Source organism: Pseudorca crassidens, chromosome 2 (genome assembly GCF_039906515.1).
Source record: "Pseudorca crassidens isolate mPseCra1 chromosome 2, mPseCra1.hap1, whole genome shotgun sequence".
Classification (NCBI taxonomy): domain Eukaryota; kingdom Metazoa; phylum Chordata; class Mammalia; order Artiodactyla; family Delphinidae; genus Pseudorca; species Pseudorca crassidens.
The window spans coordinates 11,721,432-11,740,432 of record NC_090297.1 but is presented as its reverse complement, the minus strand read 5'-3'; the positions used below and the strand labels follow the sequence as shown (position 1 = coordinate 11,740,432).

Here is a 19,001-nt window from a genome sequence, read left to right as displayed (position 1 = left end):
ACGCCGTGGAGTCGTAATCCCATGGCGGTGTGACACCCTGTCGGTTGCCATGGAGACGACTCAATGTTACACACTGTCGCTTTCGATGAGGGTTGCAGAGGTAATGAAGAAGGTGTACCCGGTGAGCAGGAACCCCCGTTTAGACGTAACCGCAGGTGGAGCTGCTGCATCTTTTGGAGAGGGATGGATCAGCAGCTGCGAGGGATATGGCCCTGGGCCTCAGCCCTGAGAGGTCCTCGCAGATAGCGGGAGAGCGAGAGGGAGAAGAGCCTTGCCCTCTCCCTGTGGGCCAGCACATCACATGAATGACTTGGCAGAATAGCTGCTGGGCCACGCGGTCGTCTGAGACTTAATTTTAGGGGAACTGACAGGGAGATCTTGATATTGCCATTTCAGTGGGGACCCCAGAGAAGAGATGTCCTCTTCAAAGGCTCAAGGGATGGGGTGTCAGGAAGGGACCAGAGAGAATTTCTCTCTGTGGTCTGGTCTGTCACCTTAAAACTGCAAAGCTGTGGACCTCCAGCAGCGGAACCACTGCGGGGGAGGAGTGGGGCTGGTTAATAATTCAGGTTCCCAGGCACCAATCCAGACCGGCAAAACTGATCTCTGGAATGGGGCCGAGAAATCTGCATTTTTAGCAGACACCCAGGGGAGTTTGAGAATCACTACTGTGCTTTGTGCTTATTCTCTAAAACAGGGGTCCCCAGCCCCCGGGGATCTAATGCCTGATGATCTGAGGTGGAGCTGATGTAATAACGATAGAAATAAAGTGCACGATAAATGTAATGCGCTTGAATCATCCCGAAACCTTCCCCCCCACCCCGCCCCCGTCCTTGGAAAAATTGTCTTCCATGAAAACGGACCCTGGTGCCAAAAAGGTTGGGGACCGCTGCTCTAGAATGTTAGGGTGATGCTCAAGACCCCTTTGCAGAAGCAGCTCCTACCCATCAATGTGCAGAGAAGAGATGGGCTTAGGGCTTAAAAAACCAGTGCTCTGGAGGCAGAGAGCCCTTGAGAATGTATAACCAGCAAGCTGTTACAGACTGATTTGCACAGAACAAACCCTCAACTGATATTTTTTGATTTTCCACGGTTTAAGAATATTGCTGAATTAATTTAAAAGGCATTTTAAAAATAATAAAATTGACAAAAAAACCTTCAGGGTTCAAGAAAATATGAAATTTACATTAACTTATTTTTGAGATTGTTTCTGTATCCAATAAAGACGTTCAGCTTAAATGACACGATTTTGTTTTTTTAAAGCTTGGAATTAAGTTTCTGTTGGTCTTGGGCAACTTGGTACAGCTACTTTTAAAAGGTAAGTTTCTATATCTTCCATATGTGTCCTTCAAGGACCCAACAGAAGCAAAATAGTTGTTTTTTTACTGAATGCAAAAGACTAGGGACAGGGTGTAGATCAAAACTTTAAAAATTATGCCTGCAAATGCTTGGGTTTGCAAATTCTGAGCTTTCTTTTTAAAGCAGCTAATTACTTAAAAAAATCTGATGAACCTCAACTTGCCCCAACCTATGGTTTATAGCGGGTCTGCATGAAATAGGGCTACCTTTTTTTTTTGGAAACGCTGTGAGGCTTGCAGGATCTTAGTTCCTCCACCAGGGATTGAACCCGTGCCCCCTGCAGTGGAAGCGCGGATCCCTAACACTGGACTGCCAGGGAATTCCCAGGGCTACCTTTATTATGAAATGTTTTGCATCTGGGAGCAAACTTTTTGACAGTGAAGAGATTAGGTGAGAGTTTGCCTTCTTGAAAAACAATTTACATGTATGTGAAAAACATGGGGTTTTGGTTTGAATTAACCACACAGGCTGCATGTATTAAATGCTCTGGTTAATTACCCATTTGGCTCATGTGGACACAACCCTCTGGAGGGAGGGCAGGCTCCGTGATGCACAGTTGGGGGAATTCCAGTTCATTACCTATTGCATCTTGTAAAAGGGGAGCAGAACATCCAGACCTTGCTGCAGTTATGTTGAGGCCTAGCTCAGGAAATGCTGCTGGATGGGTGAGCCCTTTTAACACCTCTTGGGCTGATTTTCTCACAGGTGCTCAGGGGTTGAGAGGTCTGAGACGCTGTGACCATGGAGTGGGAGCTCACGCTGCCCAGAGCTTTGCCTCATTTCAGAGGCCTTATTGATCCGCTCCAAAGACAGAGATGCGTGCTAGGGGCTGCATTTTATTTGAACTCTTTCCTTCTAAGGTCATTGGACTTCAGGAAAAGCACTTATTCAGAAACCAGAGAAGTAGTGGGGGAAGAACAGCCCGGGATAACTGATGATCCCTGATTGGCTGGTGAAACTTCCAGGAACCATCAGTTGCCTGTTCATTAGGGGAAATCACTTCTGATGACCCTGAGCGCTGTGTCCCAAGCATGGATTTAGGCAGAAAGAAACGATCTGGACTGGTTATGCATTACGGCATTTGGTCATGCGGAAAGAATGATCTTCAGGAAAAATCACACACTTGGCAAAGGATTTTTACAGAGGCAGGGGTGAGAGAGGGCCAATTCTGACGATACTCCAGCGACAAGGGAGCTAGGCAGACTTAGTCACCGTTGACATATTTCTTTGCTTCCTCCCACATCTACTTGTGTAACTGTCTTTTGAGGAGGGGTAAGGTAATATTAAGAAAAACAACAGCACTTTGAAAAAGAGGGGGAGACACAGGAAGGGTTGGGAAGAGCTCTTGGGTGATGGGGGCAGATGGAGAGAACTCTGAGGGGCATTCCAGAGCTGGACGGAACTGGGTGGTCCCTCCAGCTTGAGATGCTGGGAAAACAAGAAGGGATTAGGGAGGCCAGCAGAGATAAAGTCAGCTCATAAACTACATCATTCACTTGGCACTTTATAAATACCAATTTACTAATTAATCATCACAAACCCTCTGTGTTCACCAGCAAACCTGTGATGGATAGAGAAAGGTGCACAGAGGTCAAAGTTCAGGGACAACCCAGATACTCATTTGGAGCAATTGGAGGAGTGAGAGCAGGGAATGGGGTCACAGCCTGGTTGATCTCAGAGGCTTTCTCACCTCCTGCAAAGTCTGGAAGCTGTGCATAGGGGATCGGGGTGGGGAGCCGTGTCAGGCAGGCGCTCATGGGACTGCTGAGCAGGGCAGGCGCAAAAGGGCACGATGGGGCCAAGACCTGCAGGTGGTTGCAGGTCATTAGAAGCCAACCTATCTCTCTAGTGAGCTCTCTTTTGGGGGTTATCTTGGATGCGTTGAATCTGCTTGAAAACCAAAATTGTCTTTCAAATTATTTGCATATGCCCGACTGGACAGGCTGGAGGAAAAAAATCTGAGCGTGATTTCTGCTTCTGTTAAATCCCAGGTGGTTCTGTGTCCAACATTAACACTGATTGGCCTGAGTCTTAGCCCTGTTTTAAACACTCAAAGACTCTGTGTGTGTGTGTGTGTGTGTGTGTGTACCATGTGGCTTAAAACTCAGCAATGTTGCATCTGCAGTGCCTTCCTGGACCCTTTCCAAAGCTGGCAATAATACGGGCAGCTGATTTCGATTTTTATACTCTTCTGTGAAAGCAGTGTGCGTCTGCGTCCAGGCAATCAGGACCTATTTATTAAGTGTGTTTGGCACCAGGCTCTGGTCCTGGAATTCTTCTGGTCGCGGGCAAGAGTGGGGGTGGGGGTGGGGAGGGCAGGACTAGCCAGTTTGAAGAGTGAGATCTGTCGGACCCCGCGCTGGGGGACTGACAGAGGCCACGACTGTTCCAGCTAAGCCCGCCTCTGGCTGGGACTCAGCACTTATTACAACCCACAATGAAGCTCTTAATAAAATACCTGACACCTCCTACCCCATCCCGCCCCAGCACAACTTCCTGGGGGAAGCGACCTGTCTGGCTGGCTCAGTTTTGTCTCCTCAGTGCCCTGCACGGAGCCTGGCCCAAGGTCCTTGGTGGAGAAATCGAGGTTGACTAGATGCACGATGGCCCGCTCTGCCTGAGGGCTCAGGATGGACTGCGTGTTTTCTCAGTGTCCCCTCCAGAGCATCTGGTGGCCCGATTTCAGGTCTCAAGGTCACTGCCAAGAAAGAGAAGCTGCTAAAGTGACACCTCTGTGCACCCACATGACTCAACACAAACGTTAACAGGATCTCTTGAACAACAAGCCTCTCAAGTGTCTGTCCCCTGCTCCTCTGAGGACAGCGTCAGCCGCATCAGATAGGGATTGGGGCCGGGTGACCTGCTGGTCCTTGGGTATCGATGTGGCCCAGAGGTCATTTAGAGCTCTCTGCTCAGCAGACAGGGTGGAAGGAATAAAAGGAAGTTACGGGTAAACACTGCTTGTGGCCGCTGCAGGGGCACATGAGGATTTGGGAAACTGAAAGGAAGGTTGTAAAATTAACACAAGGCGGAGACAGGCAAAGTCGGTTGAAAGAGAGAGCATGGTGCCTAGGCTGGGAACACCTGAACTTATGTAGTAACTAAAGAAAGCAGGGGACTCTAAGAAGGGCTAGTAAACCAGGATGCCGAGAGGAAGGGGTGTGTCGTGAAGTCTTGGTTCTTTCAGGCTTGGTCCAGTGGAAGGCAGGTGTCCAGACTCACCAGCAAAGTTTCCTGTTGTCCAGATGCAGCACTGTGATGGTGAGAGGCAGTGTGGTGTCATGGTTAGGAGTTGGGATTGAAAATCCCTTTGGGGTGACCTTGGGCAGCCTGTTTTACCTTTCGAGAGGCCTTTCGAATGGCTCTCTCCTCCTGGAGTACTTGAGAGGATTAAATGAGAAAATTTATGTAAAGTGTTTCGTTTAGCGTGTGGCACATGGCACGTAGGAAAAGCTCACAATACTCTCAGTGACGGAGATGATGACCAGCTGGCTTCTTGGTAGTCATGCGGCAGACAATAGCCACGCAGATATTAACAATCTAGTCTGGGTGAGAGTTTAACACGGGTTGGCGTATCTGGCCCTCTGTCTATCTTTACAAATAAAGTTTTATTGGGACACAGCCAAGCTCATTTGTTTAGGCATAATGCTGCAATGGCAGAGTTGAGTAATGATGACAGTGACCCCATGGTTCACAAAGGGAAGTGGCCCTTTATAGACAACGTTTGCTGACCTGATCCTCATCAACCAGTAGATAACAAGCTGGTTCCTGGACTTCACCGAGGAAAACGATGTATTGGAGCAGTTGAGTACGAAGTCTGGGCTCTGATGCTTCTGTTCTCGGGCAAGTAACTTACTTCTCATCATTTTCACACGTGAAACTGGAGTGACACAGACAGTGAGGACTGAGAGGGATAACGTCTGGACCGTGCTTAGTGCAGGGTCTGATGGCTGGCAAGGATGCTATAAAAAGTTGGCTATTATTAGCTATTAAACTTCAACTGTTGAAAGGCACAAAGAAACTCCCAGAAGAGGGTCACTGCTGCATGCAGCTTTCTCTAGAGAAGGCCCAGTAGTAATCTCATAGAAAGCCGAAAGAGGATGGGAATGTCACAGGTGAGCTCTCCCAGGCAACGCACCCGCTAAATTAAATATTCCAACTCCTTTGCAAGAGGGCAGCAGATTAGACCGTGAAAAGAAAGGGGAGCAAAGGTTAAGGCCCCAAGGTCGAGCACAGTATCATTAGTACCTGGCGCATAGTAGGTACCTGGTGTTTGTTGGAATGAATGAAGCCTGGTTGTTTAACCATAAAAGAGGTTTATCAGTCAAAGGGCACCTCTAATCTGTGACGATAAGACCACGTCGAGCCAGAGGTAAGATTTCTGCCTCCGATATCTTAGGGTCTTAGGAATGAAAGCAATGTGATGAGAGGAAACTCAAAACAAGGCGCCTGCTAATGTTTCCCACTGCAGGACGGAGGCATTGCGATGGATTCCTGGGGAACAGATGGACAAAGAAAAATGTTTAAAAACAAAAGCAGGCACATAAGATCATGAATGGGCCCAGAATAACTCGGGACACGGAGCAGACGGATGCAAGCGGCACATCTTGATGGAAATGAGGCCAAGCTGATGAGCCGAAAGAGTTTACCCTCACCTGGCTCCCTAACTCCTGCTTTAGGAAACTCAGTACGAAAAAGAGGAGCACATGGGCTTCCCTGGTGGCTAAGAGTCCGCCTGCCGATGCAGGGGACACGGGTTCGAGCCCTGGTCCAGGAAGATCCCACATGCCGCGGAGCAACTAAGCCCGTGAGCCATGGCCGCTGAGCCTGCGCTCTAGAGCCCGTGAGCCACAACTACTGAGCCTGCGTGCCACAACTACTGAAGCCTCCATGCCTAGAGCCCGTGCTCCGCAACAAGAGAAGCCCGCGCACCGCAACAAAGAGTAGCCCCCGCTTGCCACAACTAGAGCAAGCCCAGGCGCAGCAACGAAGACCCAACGCAGCCAAAAATAAATAAATAAACTTATGAAAAACAAAAAGAGGAGCACATTAGCATTAGCAGGTTTTGGGTTTCCTCTCATCGTTAGTGTATTGCTTTCCTTCCTAAGAACCTAAAAAATTGGAAACCACTCCACTTACCAGGAACACACTTTGGAACGCGGATCCGGGGGAAGCTGTTTTTTTCCGCAGACGCTTTCATGACTCCAGTTTCCACAACAGCAGGCACTGACGGCTCTGCCAAGTTGCCGGAGAAGGGCACCTTATCTGCAAAGTCACGCATCCAAATGGGCCCCCATCGGCAAGGGTGGAAGGAAGTTGTCTGGCTTAGCTTCTTGGGGGATCAGAAGACTGGGAGTTCTGGTGGGGGGACTGCAGGTACCTTGCTGTCCCTTGGCACAACGTCAGGGGAAAGAAAGGTCTCTGGTAGCTTCTCAGAGCTACCAGTTGGGGCTGTGCAGAGCATCTTAGTAAATGCCATTTTGGTTGCAAATAACAGAAACTCAAACCGGCTGAAGCAAAAAGGGGACGTCTATGGGGAAGAAAAGACGGCTCCTGCCTGTCCAGACTCCTCAGCTTTGCTTGCCCTCTGATGCTCTAACCTTCCTCATTTCCTTTCAGTAAACTCTTTTTCTGTTTAAGTCAGCCACAGGAGATTTCTGTTGTTTGCAACCAGAGAATCTTGAGTGATACAAAGAGTCCTAGTGGAACCCAAGGGCAGGCCTTGGAATGGGCTTTCCAAGGAAAGAAACCAGGAACAGAAAGTCATCAGGAATCAGGGCAACTTTCTGCATCAGTTGGAATGCCTTGAGCTTTAAACAACAGAAACCTGCGTGTGGGTAGATTGTAAACATTTGGAGCCCCTCCCAAATGAACTCTAGCCACGTGGCTTGCTTTGTCTGATGCGATGTTGGCAAACACAAGGCAGGTGGAGACTTGAAAAGTGTGCTTTGGGGCTTGCTCTCTCCTGTTGCTCTTGGAAACCTGTACCCCCCACACGTGGCCTGGTCTGGCCTGCTGGGTGATGAGGGACCACACCAGGCAGAATCAGACGTCCCAGCTGAGGCCTTTCTAGACCAGGGTTTCTCCTTCTCAGTACTATTGACATTTTGGATCAAATAAGCCTTGGTTGTGGGGAGCTGTTCTGTACACTGTAGGGTGTTTAGCAGCATCCCTGGCCTCCACCCCAGGTGATGGTATCACCCCCACCCCAGTTTAACAACCAAAGTGTGTCCAGACATTGCCAAATGCTCCCTGGGTGGCAAAATCGCCCCCAGTTGAGAACCACTGCCCTAACCCAGCCAATGACCAGGCAGGCATGTACACGCAGCCACCCTAAACTAGCCCCAGACAAACCAACCGGACCAGTACCAGTGGCCAGCTTGACACGTGGAATCATGAGGAATAATCGTTGCTGTTTTAAGTCACTAAGTTTTGAGTGGTTTGCTCCACAGCACAGACAGGTACATCTGACCACAGTGGCTTAAACTGATAGGGATTTATTTATTTATACAACAGGATGTACAGAGGTAGGCAGTTCAGGTACAGTGCAGAGAACAGTGGTGCCACTAGGCTCCCACCCAGACTTTTCATGTCTTTCTACTCCATTGTCCTTTGAGGTGGGCTTTGGTCTCCTGCTTGTCACCTGGTGATCCCCAACCACGGCTGCTCCAGCTCCAAGTCTGAGCTCCAGGAGAGAAAAAGGAGACAAGGCAAAGGGACAAAGAGAAAAACTTTCTCCTAGCAAAGCCTTGCCTTTAATTCCAGAAGGGAAGCCCTGCCCAGGGCCTTCACCTGCATGTCATTGGCCAGAACTGAACAACACAGCCAGGTCTAGCTGCAAGGGAGGCTGGGAAATGAGGGCATTTAGCATGCTGCTTATACAGTAGAGGGAGGCAATGACTAAGGGGCTTGTAGTGTCTGCTGCACTGTCTCTCTGGGGGTCGTCTTGGTTTCTTCTTCTTCTTTTTTTTTTTGCCATGCTGTGTGGCTTATGGGATCCTAGTTCCCTGACCAGGGATTGAGTCCGGGCTCTTGGCAGTGAAAGCGCAGAATGGACCGCCAGGGAATTCCCTGGGTCTTGGTTTCTTGCCTCTACTTGTTGCTTATCTATCCTGGCCATCTCTTTCTAAGACTGGCTTTGTTTCTCCAAACACAGTGGGAGAAATGGCCACCCCAGCTGGGAACTGCATCAAGACCTTCAGCTCCGGACCATTAATGACCCTGTGTGGTAACTCCGTGTCCCACTTCCAAATATCAAGGGCACAGGTGCTGATTGGCCCAGCTTGGGTTAGAAGAGAAACCTGATTGGTCTGGCTTGGGTAGACTATCTACTGATCAGCCAATCAGGTGTGGCCAAGAGAGCAGCAATAGGTAGGGTAAACCTGGTTGGGGAATGTGCATTCTCAGAGAAAGGGGTGTTGGCTGAGGAGACACCTAAAGAACCATCTAGTTCAAGGAGTGGAGAAAGGAAATTGCCATTGTGGGTTGCAACGTTGATATGATACAAATTAACATGTCCTTTGGAAGACCTCAAATACAGTGGAGTCACATAGGCATTACATTTAACTTATGCAAATTCAAATATTTGTATTCAACCAGAGTACTTTTTTCCCCACACAATTTGGCTTCCAAACGTGAGCCAGCTGCCTAACTACTAGCCTGACCAAGTGATCTTTCCTGGTGCTGGAGATGGCTGTTTTGGATTTGGGGATATGGTACAGTATAAGTAATATGTTCTTTATGGAAAACTGCTGGGATTTTCAAGATTATTTTTAAGGTCAGGTGATGCTCACCCTTCTCACTGTGTAAGAAGTACCTTTAGTGGAAGATCTTGCAAATAATTTTTCCCATTTCCTTCTAGTTTTAATCAGTATAAAGAATGCATTTGGTTTTAAAATATCAAAATATTTTTATTGTGGCTTTTTTTTTTTTTTTTTTGCGGGCCTCTCACTGTTGTGGCCTCTCCTGTTGCAGAGCACAGGCTCCGGACGCGCAGCCTCAGTGGCCATGGCTCACGGGCCCAGCCGCTCCGCGGCATGTGGAATCTTCCCGGACCGGGGCATGAACCCGTGTCCCCTGCATGGGCAGGCAGATTCCCAACCACTGCGCCACCAGGGAAGCCCTATTGTGGCTTTTTAAAAATAAAAAATAAATGATATTCATGACTTCTGGCCCTTCCTCCTGTTTTGTTTGGTGGTCTTTGGCCGTACAAGAAAGGCAGGGAGAGACCAGATGGCTGGAGAGAAGGCAAAAATGAGGGTCTCTTCGAACACCATGGGAAAGGGGTGTGTCCACCTGGGCAGTGTGTGCTCTTTGATGACTGGGTACTTGGTCTGTCCTGATGGCCTGGGGCTTGACCTACTGGGCTGTCTTGGTGCGGCAGAATGGGCAGCGTGAGATGGAGTTAGAAACCTGGGTTCCAGACCCAATTCTTGAATTTACTAGCTGTGTGACTTTAGGTGGGCCATTTAACCTCTCTGGGCCTCAGCTTCCTCATTTGTAAAATGGGGAACATAATGCTATTTACCTCCCAGGGCTTGGTAGAGGATTAGATGAGAAGTGTTTTGAAAACTGCAGAGCACCATATAAACATGACTCACTGTTAGGGAAGCGATAAAACAGGTTGGTGTTCAAATTTATTATAATAAATTCAGATATAAATGCACTATACCATGGCCCCAACAGCCCTGAGGTTACCATTCTGTCCTGTGGCCCCAGTACACGCCCTGGGTTTTCTCAACTGCGGATTTCTTGGAGCTCCTTGGAGGTGTGACATTTGGGTTTGTCACTACCCAAACACATAATTGTATCTACCGGGCCTAGGAGTCTGAATTTCAAACTTATTCTTCATATGCCTGAGTATGTTTACATTCATAATATCTGTGAAAAGAACCCCTCTCCTCACACACTCCAAAATACAGTATTGTGCAAAATACCAGTCTAGGAAGCAACACACTACGGTAGCAACCTTTAAAGTCCTAAAAAAGCATCTTAGCAGTTTGATGCAGAAGAGTTACACTGACTCACGGAGGATCACGCGAGGCCCAGCGGGACGACGTTTCTAGTTCCTTCCACCAGGTTTAGAAAACAGAAGGTTCTGGCTGGATTTGCTGGACGCTTCTCTCTTCAGCATCTCCCTTTCTTGGTCCATCTTTGGGGTGTCTTTTCTGGCTCCAACCTTCAACAAGCAAGAGCAACAAATGCCCAAACTCTATAATTGTAGGTACATCCCCAAATATTTCTCAAATGGCATTTTTTTTTTACTCAAAATAAAATCTTTGTTGTAAAAAATATTTATATACACACATAGACGTGAGCAAAACGAAGGTAAAATGATCCACCATTATCACACTACCCACAGGTAACCTTATTCACATTTTGGTGTACACTCTTCCAGATACACAGATAACATTTTCTTCTTACATTTGCATCTTTTTTCGAACCAGGAGTTTCTGATTATAGGCACATTCATTGGGATGGACTTTCGCTCGAAAAGCTGTTACTGAACGGAATGCCTTATGTCTCTGATGTCTTAGGAGGGGAAAATGCAGGATACTCTAGGGGGTCGTCTAACCCTTTTCTGAGCACTACTCCTGGCTCCAGGCAGCCATGTGTGTGACTCTGTCCCTGGTCATAGCTGATCGGGCACTTGGCACGGGCTGGGCTTTTAAAATGGTCACTCCCAGGATTTGGGGTTATGGGCTCTAAGATGCTACTTGCTCCCTGGGCTGGTCCTTTGAACTGGGGGACCGTGAGGTCATTCCTTCCTGTCACATGACTGGAGAGAGCAGAGATCAGGGGAGCCATGCAGAGACACAGAGAGGAGATATGGCCTGTGTGTGTGCGTGCACATGCTTGTGTGTGTGTAAAAGAGATGATGCCTGAGATCTGATGGCTTACCAGTTCTATTTCGAGGCCAGGCTCTCTTTCAGCTCTCACTTTTTATGAGGCACTCACCCCTATATCCTTAAAAAAGCCCCCTCCCTCTTTTTTTCTTTTTTGCGGTACGCAGGCCTCTCACTGTTGCAGCCTCTCCCGTTGCGGAGCACAGGCTCCGGATGCGCAGGCTCAGCGGCCATGGCTCACGGGCCCAGCCGCTCTACGGCATGTGGGATCTTCCCGGACCGGGGCACGAACCCGTGTTCCCTGCATCGGCAGGTGGACTCTCAACCACTGCGCCACCAGGGAAGCCCCCCCCCCCCTTTCTGAATAGGTTTCTATTAATTGCAACCCAAGAATCTCACTCACACAGTTCTGTGTACTGTAGATGCCACTGTACCTTGCAAGTTTCTTCCCAGCAGGTTTCACACTGCCTTCCTGCAAGTTTTTGACTCCAACACATGCCCCTGGGGGAAGAGGGCTGGTGGGTAGTCAGCTGGTTTCAGCTGGTTTCAGTCAGGTGGTTTCAGCTCTGCCACTGACTGCGTGACCCTTGGTTTCCTCATCTGTCAAATAGGGACCAGAATGTCCTGTCTTTCTCAGGCGTTGAGAGGAGGTTCTGGGTGGATTTCAATGGAAGGGGCTGTTAGGACCATCTCTGTAGCTCTTTTCTCTTTAAGACAGGTTTAAAAATCACCTCCTGTGCCAGACCTGTGCCAGTGGCTGACTTGAATGTGTTGTGAGACCGCATTCAAAATCATTTCAAGGAAAAAAAAATCATTTCAGGGTAAGAAAGGCTAACATCTCTACACTAGCCCACAAAGTAAATCTTGGCAGGAATGCCCAGATAAAAGGAAAACAGACAGGAAATGTTGAAAATCTTTCGCCTCTAAACCACTTTTCGTTTGTATCCTTTTTTATTTGATTTTCAATAAAATTGCTGGCTCTGGGTGCTTCCCAGATGCCAGTGCCCTGACCCGGTGTGGGGCTGGCTGTCGGAGTTGGAGTCTGGGTGTTTGTTTAAAAATAAAGATTCCTCGGTCCCAGGGTCCCCCGAGCCCCAGGTCTGCCACGAGCTTGGGGTGGGAAGCACCACAGAGTAAGCTTTGGTCCCCTTTTTTAAGTGGGGAGACGGGGGCAGCAGAAGGCAGACGGGACGGCTGAACTGGGAAAAGGAAGAGATGGGGAATGGGAAACGTGAAAATGCAAGTGTGGGCCCGAGGGTTGGGGGAACCTGGCAAGGTCCGTCTTGAACCAGTGACCACAGGCAGCAACATGCGTTCAGCCTGAGTGTTTGGAACCACATGCCCCATCCTTAGAAGGACAAGGCAGGGGTAGAAGCCCCTCATTTAAAGAACAACATCTAGGTTGGAAATTTGGAAATTAACTGGAAATTAACTCAGGGCATACTGGAGTGGCTGCTTTGGGCATCTGCAAGCATCGGTTCTAGAAAGATCCCAGTTCATTCCCACACCACCTCAGGTCTTGGTTTTAAACATCCCCCTTTCAGGGAAGCCTCTCTTGGCCCTTGACCTGGGAGTGGGGGGGAGGGAGGTCCCTGTGAAATACGCTCCTGAGCTCAGTGCACTGGCCTTTGTCCTCAAAAAGCAGTTATTTAATCATTATATTCATTTATTTATCCCAGAATAAAACCCAGAAAGACAGGGAGTTTTGTGTGTTTCTTCACTGATCTAACCCAGTGTTTCCCACCCTTTTTTTCAGTATCGTTCTTCTAGGCATTTTTTCCTAATTGCTCTCATGTCCATAAAATTTGAATATTACAGAGAGCGCTGTGCGTACGTCTGCGCTTTATACATTAAAAAAGTAGAGTTTTGGCCTCGCAGGGGTGATATGGCTCCCACTGAGAACGGGATTGAACCTTAACACCTGGACAGTCCCCGCCATGTATCATAGGCTCTCAACAAATATATGTTGAATGAATGAGGGCTGGAATCATATCGTCTTGTTTATTCTTCTGTCCCCAGTTTCTACCACAATATGTGGCCTAGACTAGGTATTCAACAAATATTTGTCAACTAGAAGATTTCCCCCTTTAGCATATGACTGACAAACAATTATAGAAGACTGTTAGCTGCAATGGAAAAAATATATAAAATCGATGAATGGCATTTGGAGGACAGAAAACAAAAAACCAGAGGGTCTTAAAAAGGTAGGAGGTGTTAGTTCTGAAGCTTGTTAGAGACGGAGACTCTCTTACGAGTGGGCGAGACGGAGCAGATTTTTCACGTACCATCCTTTTCAAGGTGGCCCTGGTGACTCCATCCCCCGAAGGACTCCAGGCCCACTCTTGAGGAAGGAGTCGCCCAAGTTACACTTGGCAAGGAACCTGGAGGAAACCTTTCTGTACTGAGGAGATCCTAGACACCAAACTTCTAAGCTCAGGCTGGAGGGCAGGGAGAATGGGAAGCTGGCTCTTTGCTCTTAGCCGAAGCACCATGTGCCCCGCTTCTGTTAAAGCCAGAGGCAGCGTGAAGTTCCAGGGGGTCTCACATCTCAGAGAAGCACAATGTTCCCACAGCATCCAGGACCCATCCCAATACCCCCTCTGCCACTTTATATCCCCAGGTGGTCCTCAGACAAAACCTAGATGTAGGGCAGTTTCTGCCTCCTCCCAGCTCAATCATATATGTGAATGAATAAGTAACAAACTTCCAGTCATTTCCACTTTGCAGGGTGGCAAACGTCTCAGATCAAGTGGGGCCCTCAGGGTGCTCTCTATCCTCTTAACATGCTGCTCTAGGTAGTAACCACCTTCTGGTCTTAGCACAAGGATGCTGGTTGAGAAGCTTCTATTTTCCAAATATATCCCTCACCTAGAATATCTTCGTTTCTTCCCATGGTAATGTGGTTGCCTCAGCATGACTGTGGCCTTTTATCAAACTTGAATGTCTCCTCTCTCATATTCAACCAAAATGTGTTTGGCTTTCAAGCTTCCTGAGAGCTCGCCTCTACTGTCTGCAAAGTGGGAACGTGGATTGGCTTAATTCCAGTTCCAGGGCTGATTTGTCAATGGCAATGTTTCAACATGTTCAAGATTTCATAGTCTTAATTCTCAACTTTTAAGAGAATTCTAGAGGATGCTTCCTTGAAATTTAAGAGAAATGCCACTGGAAATGTATCAGGTTTATTACCTGGAGGTTTATAACCTAAAGGAGGAAAAGCTAGCCCTCACCTGGGTGTCAGATCTGCACTAATTCCCAGCTCTCCTAAAGTCTCTGAGCCTCAGACATCTCATCTGTAAATTGGGTATAATAACAACACCCACCCCATAGGGTTGTTGTGAAGCTTAAATGAGATACTGCATGTCGAGTGTTTGGCTCTGTGCCTGGCACATGCCGAATGCCCAATACATAATAGATGTGGGATAACTGTCAACTGGGCTTCCTGCTGACGTTCTATGGTTTTCTCTCTTCTCTCTTCCGGCTCACCTGGAAATGTGAGTTCTGCATCTTTTGAGTTCTTCACCATCTCTACAAACATTCATCTCTTTAACACAGAAAGAATACTGACAAAATTTAGCTTATGTTCTTCTTTGCCTTTTGCATCAGAGAAAAATGGATTTTTCGCAACTTTCAGATGCTACCCATTTGGATGGAATGTTGAGCCTTCCTAGGTGAGGAGGTGAGGATGGAGGTCTGCAGAAGGGGGTGTGGCTTTGGGGCAATGCTACACTGTCCTGCTGAACCTTTTAGGGAATCTCTGTTCCAGATTGCAGCAGAGAAGGAGGTGGTCAACCAAGAAGGCTATGAAGGATACTGCATTCTTCTTGGAGGACAGATCTGCTTTAGCTGGAAGCAGAGCCTCCTAGATCAGTGGAAGAGGCTGTAGATGTCCAGTGGCTTTCCACCCAGTGGAAATGTTGAAAGCCCCAGTGGCTAACCTCCCTGGCAGGGACTACAGGGGCCTGTTGGGAAGCCAGCATCACTGAAAATCTGGAGCCTGCCACTCCCCTGGGGTTTGATTACCGTTGCTGACCCTGATCTGCTCAAGGCCCCGCACCTCAGGGGCAGCTCATCAAAGAAAGAGCATCCCCTAGGCACTGGAGACACAAAAGTGAGAGGGAACTGGGGTCTCCCTTGCAGACTGACACTCCGCAGGTGAATGTGCAGTGGCGTCAGGAAGGAGACTTTCTCCGAGAGCCCTGAGTATCCACCGGGGTCGCCAGTCTGACTCCTACAGGGGCCAGGAAAGTAAAAGAAGTGGGTGAAGTGAGCTGGGGTGGTGGTGGACAGCAGCAAACACACGAGCCCAGTGCCTTTCTAAGGGGCCTGGAAGATGGAGGCTTGTGATGGTGGCTTGTGGGTCTGTGGGCCTAGGGTCGCCAGATCTTCCGAGTTTCCCAGGGAAGCTGGAAATCCAGAGTATTCCAGGAAACTGCCCTATTTTGAAACGTAACTTTAAAAAAAATCCCATGAGCCAAATGGAATATATCTGTGGGCTGCCATCTTGCGACACCTGCTTCAGAACCTCCCTGCTCGGTGTCTGGTTGGTGCTCAGGACATGTTGGAGGGGTTGGCAGATAAAATACAGGATGCCCAGTTAAATCTGAATTTCAGAATGAAGCCAACAAATTTGTTAGTGTGAATATGCCCCGCGTAATATTTAGGACATTTATACTGAATAGCTTTTGCTGTTTATCTGAAATCAAAGTTTAACTGGGCATCATGTTTTTTGTTTGTTTTCCCCTAAATCTGGCAACCCTACTGGGTAGTCACAAAACTCATGGAGGAAATAAGGCTGTCTTTTGGGACCGGGCATAGGTGCTTACAAGACACTTCCATTCTACCAGAAGGATGCTAACTCTACCCTCAGAGGACTGTCCGTGAAGGCTGATGGGCCCGTATTGAACTGACAGTTGCCATCCAGGTGTTTTCCGTGGAGAAGGCCTCGAGCCTGCAGCCACTCAGTATTTATCACAAACTCAGTTGACACAGTCACTATCCAAGTTCCCAGATATTATAAAGCAGGGGTTAGTTTTAAACCAACAGCCTTCTTCTCTCCCACCCCATCCTGCCCCCCCCAACACTTTTTTTTTTGCAGAACCGTTTATCCAAGCAAAATCCCATGAGGAACTTGGGGTATAAGATAATGGAGAGCTTCTCTGGTGGGAGAAAGGTGTGTGTGCTTTGAGAGTCACACCTTTCCACGGCACCCAAAGGCGCCAGGGAACCCCAGTTTGAACATTGCTGCAAAACTCCTTCCTGGATTAAGTTCAATCAGTGGGCAGCTGGGCACTGAAGGGCAGAGGCTGGCCCCTGTGCACCTGCTTTTCCTGAACTTTACTGAACTCACTGGGATGTGACGACATCAGTCCGTCTCAAGAGCTGTGCACAGATGTGGCCCAGCCAACACCGCGTTGCCGTTCTCAGGGGTGCTGTCCATTACATCACACAATGTCCTCTCTGGGGGAAAATCCAGTATTGTCTTTGTTCTGTGAACACTTCTGAGCAACACATCCCTCATATCTCATGGATGCTGTGAACACTGGACCACACTGGGTTTTCCATTTCCCATGGGCTGCCAGAAAGCCCACCATCAAATGGGGCTCCCCTTCGGCAGGTGAAGGGATCGTTATAACAGGCACTTTCATCCTTACTTCTGGCTCCATTCTGTACCACTTTCCCCCCTTCTTTCACCCACATACTTCCTTCTTAGGGCAGGGGTTCCTGGGATTCCCCACTCCCCCCTTCTCCTTTTCTTATGATTTTGTCTCTATGTCCCCAAATCATTTAGCACCTAGGATGGTGGCACTGCCCTTCTGCCTTCTCTCACCTCCAGATACTGGGTCCCTTAGGTCGTTTGTTCAGGAGAAGGGACAGGGGCAGGGGCTGGGGTGGGGGAGGGGAAGGCACTGGAGGCGTGTGGATGTTTCTTGGGCCATCCACGCTGGCATTTACACTCCATAAGCTCTTACCCTTTGAAAATAAGGTACCTACTTTGTGTCTGGCTGCAAGATCACAAAACCTCTCCGTACCTGCCTCTCTTTCTCTTTGAAGGAACAGTTGCAAGGTGCTGATTCTTTGGCATTGCTCTGTACGAGACCCTCTAAACGTTCCCGTTCCCGAGTGAAAATATCAGGTAAGCACAACAGCGTTTAATGCATCCCCACCTGTTCCATTCGGGGACACACCTCTGAGGTTTCTAGGAGACGCTGGGATTCACTGGGATTGGTGGGCAGAAGAAGGGGGTGGGTGAGGGTCTTTCTCTTTAGCCTTCTTCTATCCGTACGCTGCATAGGCCTGGCCACACGGTTCTACTTTATCATTGTGGGTGGAAGAGCACCACCCGAGCCCCTCCTATCCCACGCTCCTCCTACACAACATCTACCAATTGCGGGACTTCCCTGGTGGCGCAGTGGTTGAGAGTCCGCCTGCCAATGCAGGCCACGTGGGTTCGTGCCCCGGTCCGGGAAGATCCCACATGCCACGGAGCTGCTGGGCCCGTGAGCCATGGCCGCTGAGCCTGCGCGTCCGGAGCCTGTGCTCCACAACGGGAGAGGCCACAACAGTGAGAGGTCCGCGTAACGCAAAAAACAAACAAACAAAAAAACCACAAGTGGCACGGAGGAAGCCAGAATCTTGAGAATACCTGGGCCCAAGGAAATCTTGGAAGAGAGTGAGTTAAATAGAATAATGGGGATAATGACGATGGTAGGAGAGCATGTATGCTTTGTGGTCCTATGTGCTAAGGGTTTTGTATACAAGCTCCCATTGAATGGAAGGCTACGAGTTAGGCGCCATTTTTATTCTCATCTTAAAGAAGAGGAATACGAGCTAATTAAGCAGAGAGAAGGTTAGGGGGTTTTCCTGGCTGAGACCACAAGGCAAAGCGGTGGTCACGCCCCCTAGCCAGGACTTGATTGGCTGGAGATTTGATTGGCAGGAGAGCCGAGCGGCTTCTCCTGCCGGAAGCAGCCGGTGCCCTTCAGCCTTTCTTACGCTTCAAGCCCTAAGAAAGGGCTTGCGTGCTTCTCAAGTGGCAACTTCTGTGCATTTAAAAATTTCCTATTGAAAATCCCAGCCTTAACCCATTCACAAAAGGTATCTGGGTCCTTTCTTGGCCGTGGCCCTAGTCGTATTCACCAAAGAGAAGAGCGTGTCCCGTAAGAGCTGCCGGCTTTGGGAGGACCGGGGAAGGCGTCAGCTGGCAGGAAGCTCCCTGAAAGAAATAGAGGAATCCCCACCCATCCATGAGCTGCCTATTCTTCCCCCTTAGAAACCGGGCTTGCCGTGTGCCAGGCGCTGCAGGCATTTTGCCATTTAACCCTCCCGCTGCCCCACGGAGTCGGCCCCTTGTTAACAGTTTTGGTTGCTTTTGTTGAGGAACCTGCGATACAGAGGTCAAGCCACTTACTCAGGGTCATTCGGGGCAGCGGTGGGGCTTGACCTCTATTTGTTTGACTCCAGATCCGGCCTCTGAGAGACACTGCCGGCTTCTCGAGTGATGTGGATTAGAGTGAGCACGGCCTGGGCCACGGTTCCCGTCCCTCTGCCACATGGACAGAGCCACAGACCCCGTTCTCTGTGAATGCCCAGCATTTTCTACCAAGTCTCATTTTCACAGCCAAAGGTATTAGTGTGGAAATACGACTTTTGATTCTTGAAAGTTCTGCTTGGTGAAGAGATGGTCAAACATTAAAACTACAAACTACAATTTTTGGGGGGGGGGCAATGCTGAAGCTTAAGATGTGTAATTTCATCTCAGTGCTTCAACCCTGCCACCTCTATGAACGGGTGAAGAGT

General features: G+C 48.8%; 1 protein-coding gene across 1 annotated transcript in view; it reads right to left on the bottom strand.

Moving 5' to 3' along the window:
* Positions 1-7,840: 7,840 nt before the first annotated feature.
* LOC137215627 (transmembrane protein 51) overlaps positions 7,841-19,001 on the bottom strand; it is a 205,145-nt gene continuing 193,984 nt past the window's right edge. The window contains exon 30 of the mRNA XM_067721146.1: positions 7,841-10,537. Coding sequence (XP_067577247.1) covers positions 10,421-10,537 — 117 coding nt within the window. The 3' untranslated portion in view covers positions 7,841-10,420. The remainder of the gene's footprint in view (positions 10,538-19,001) is intronic.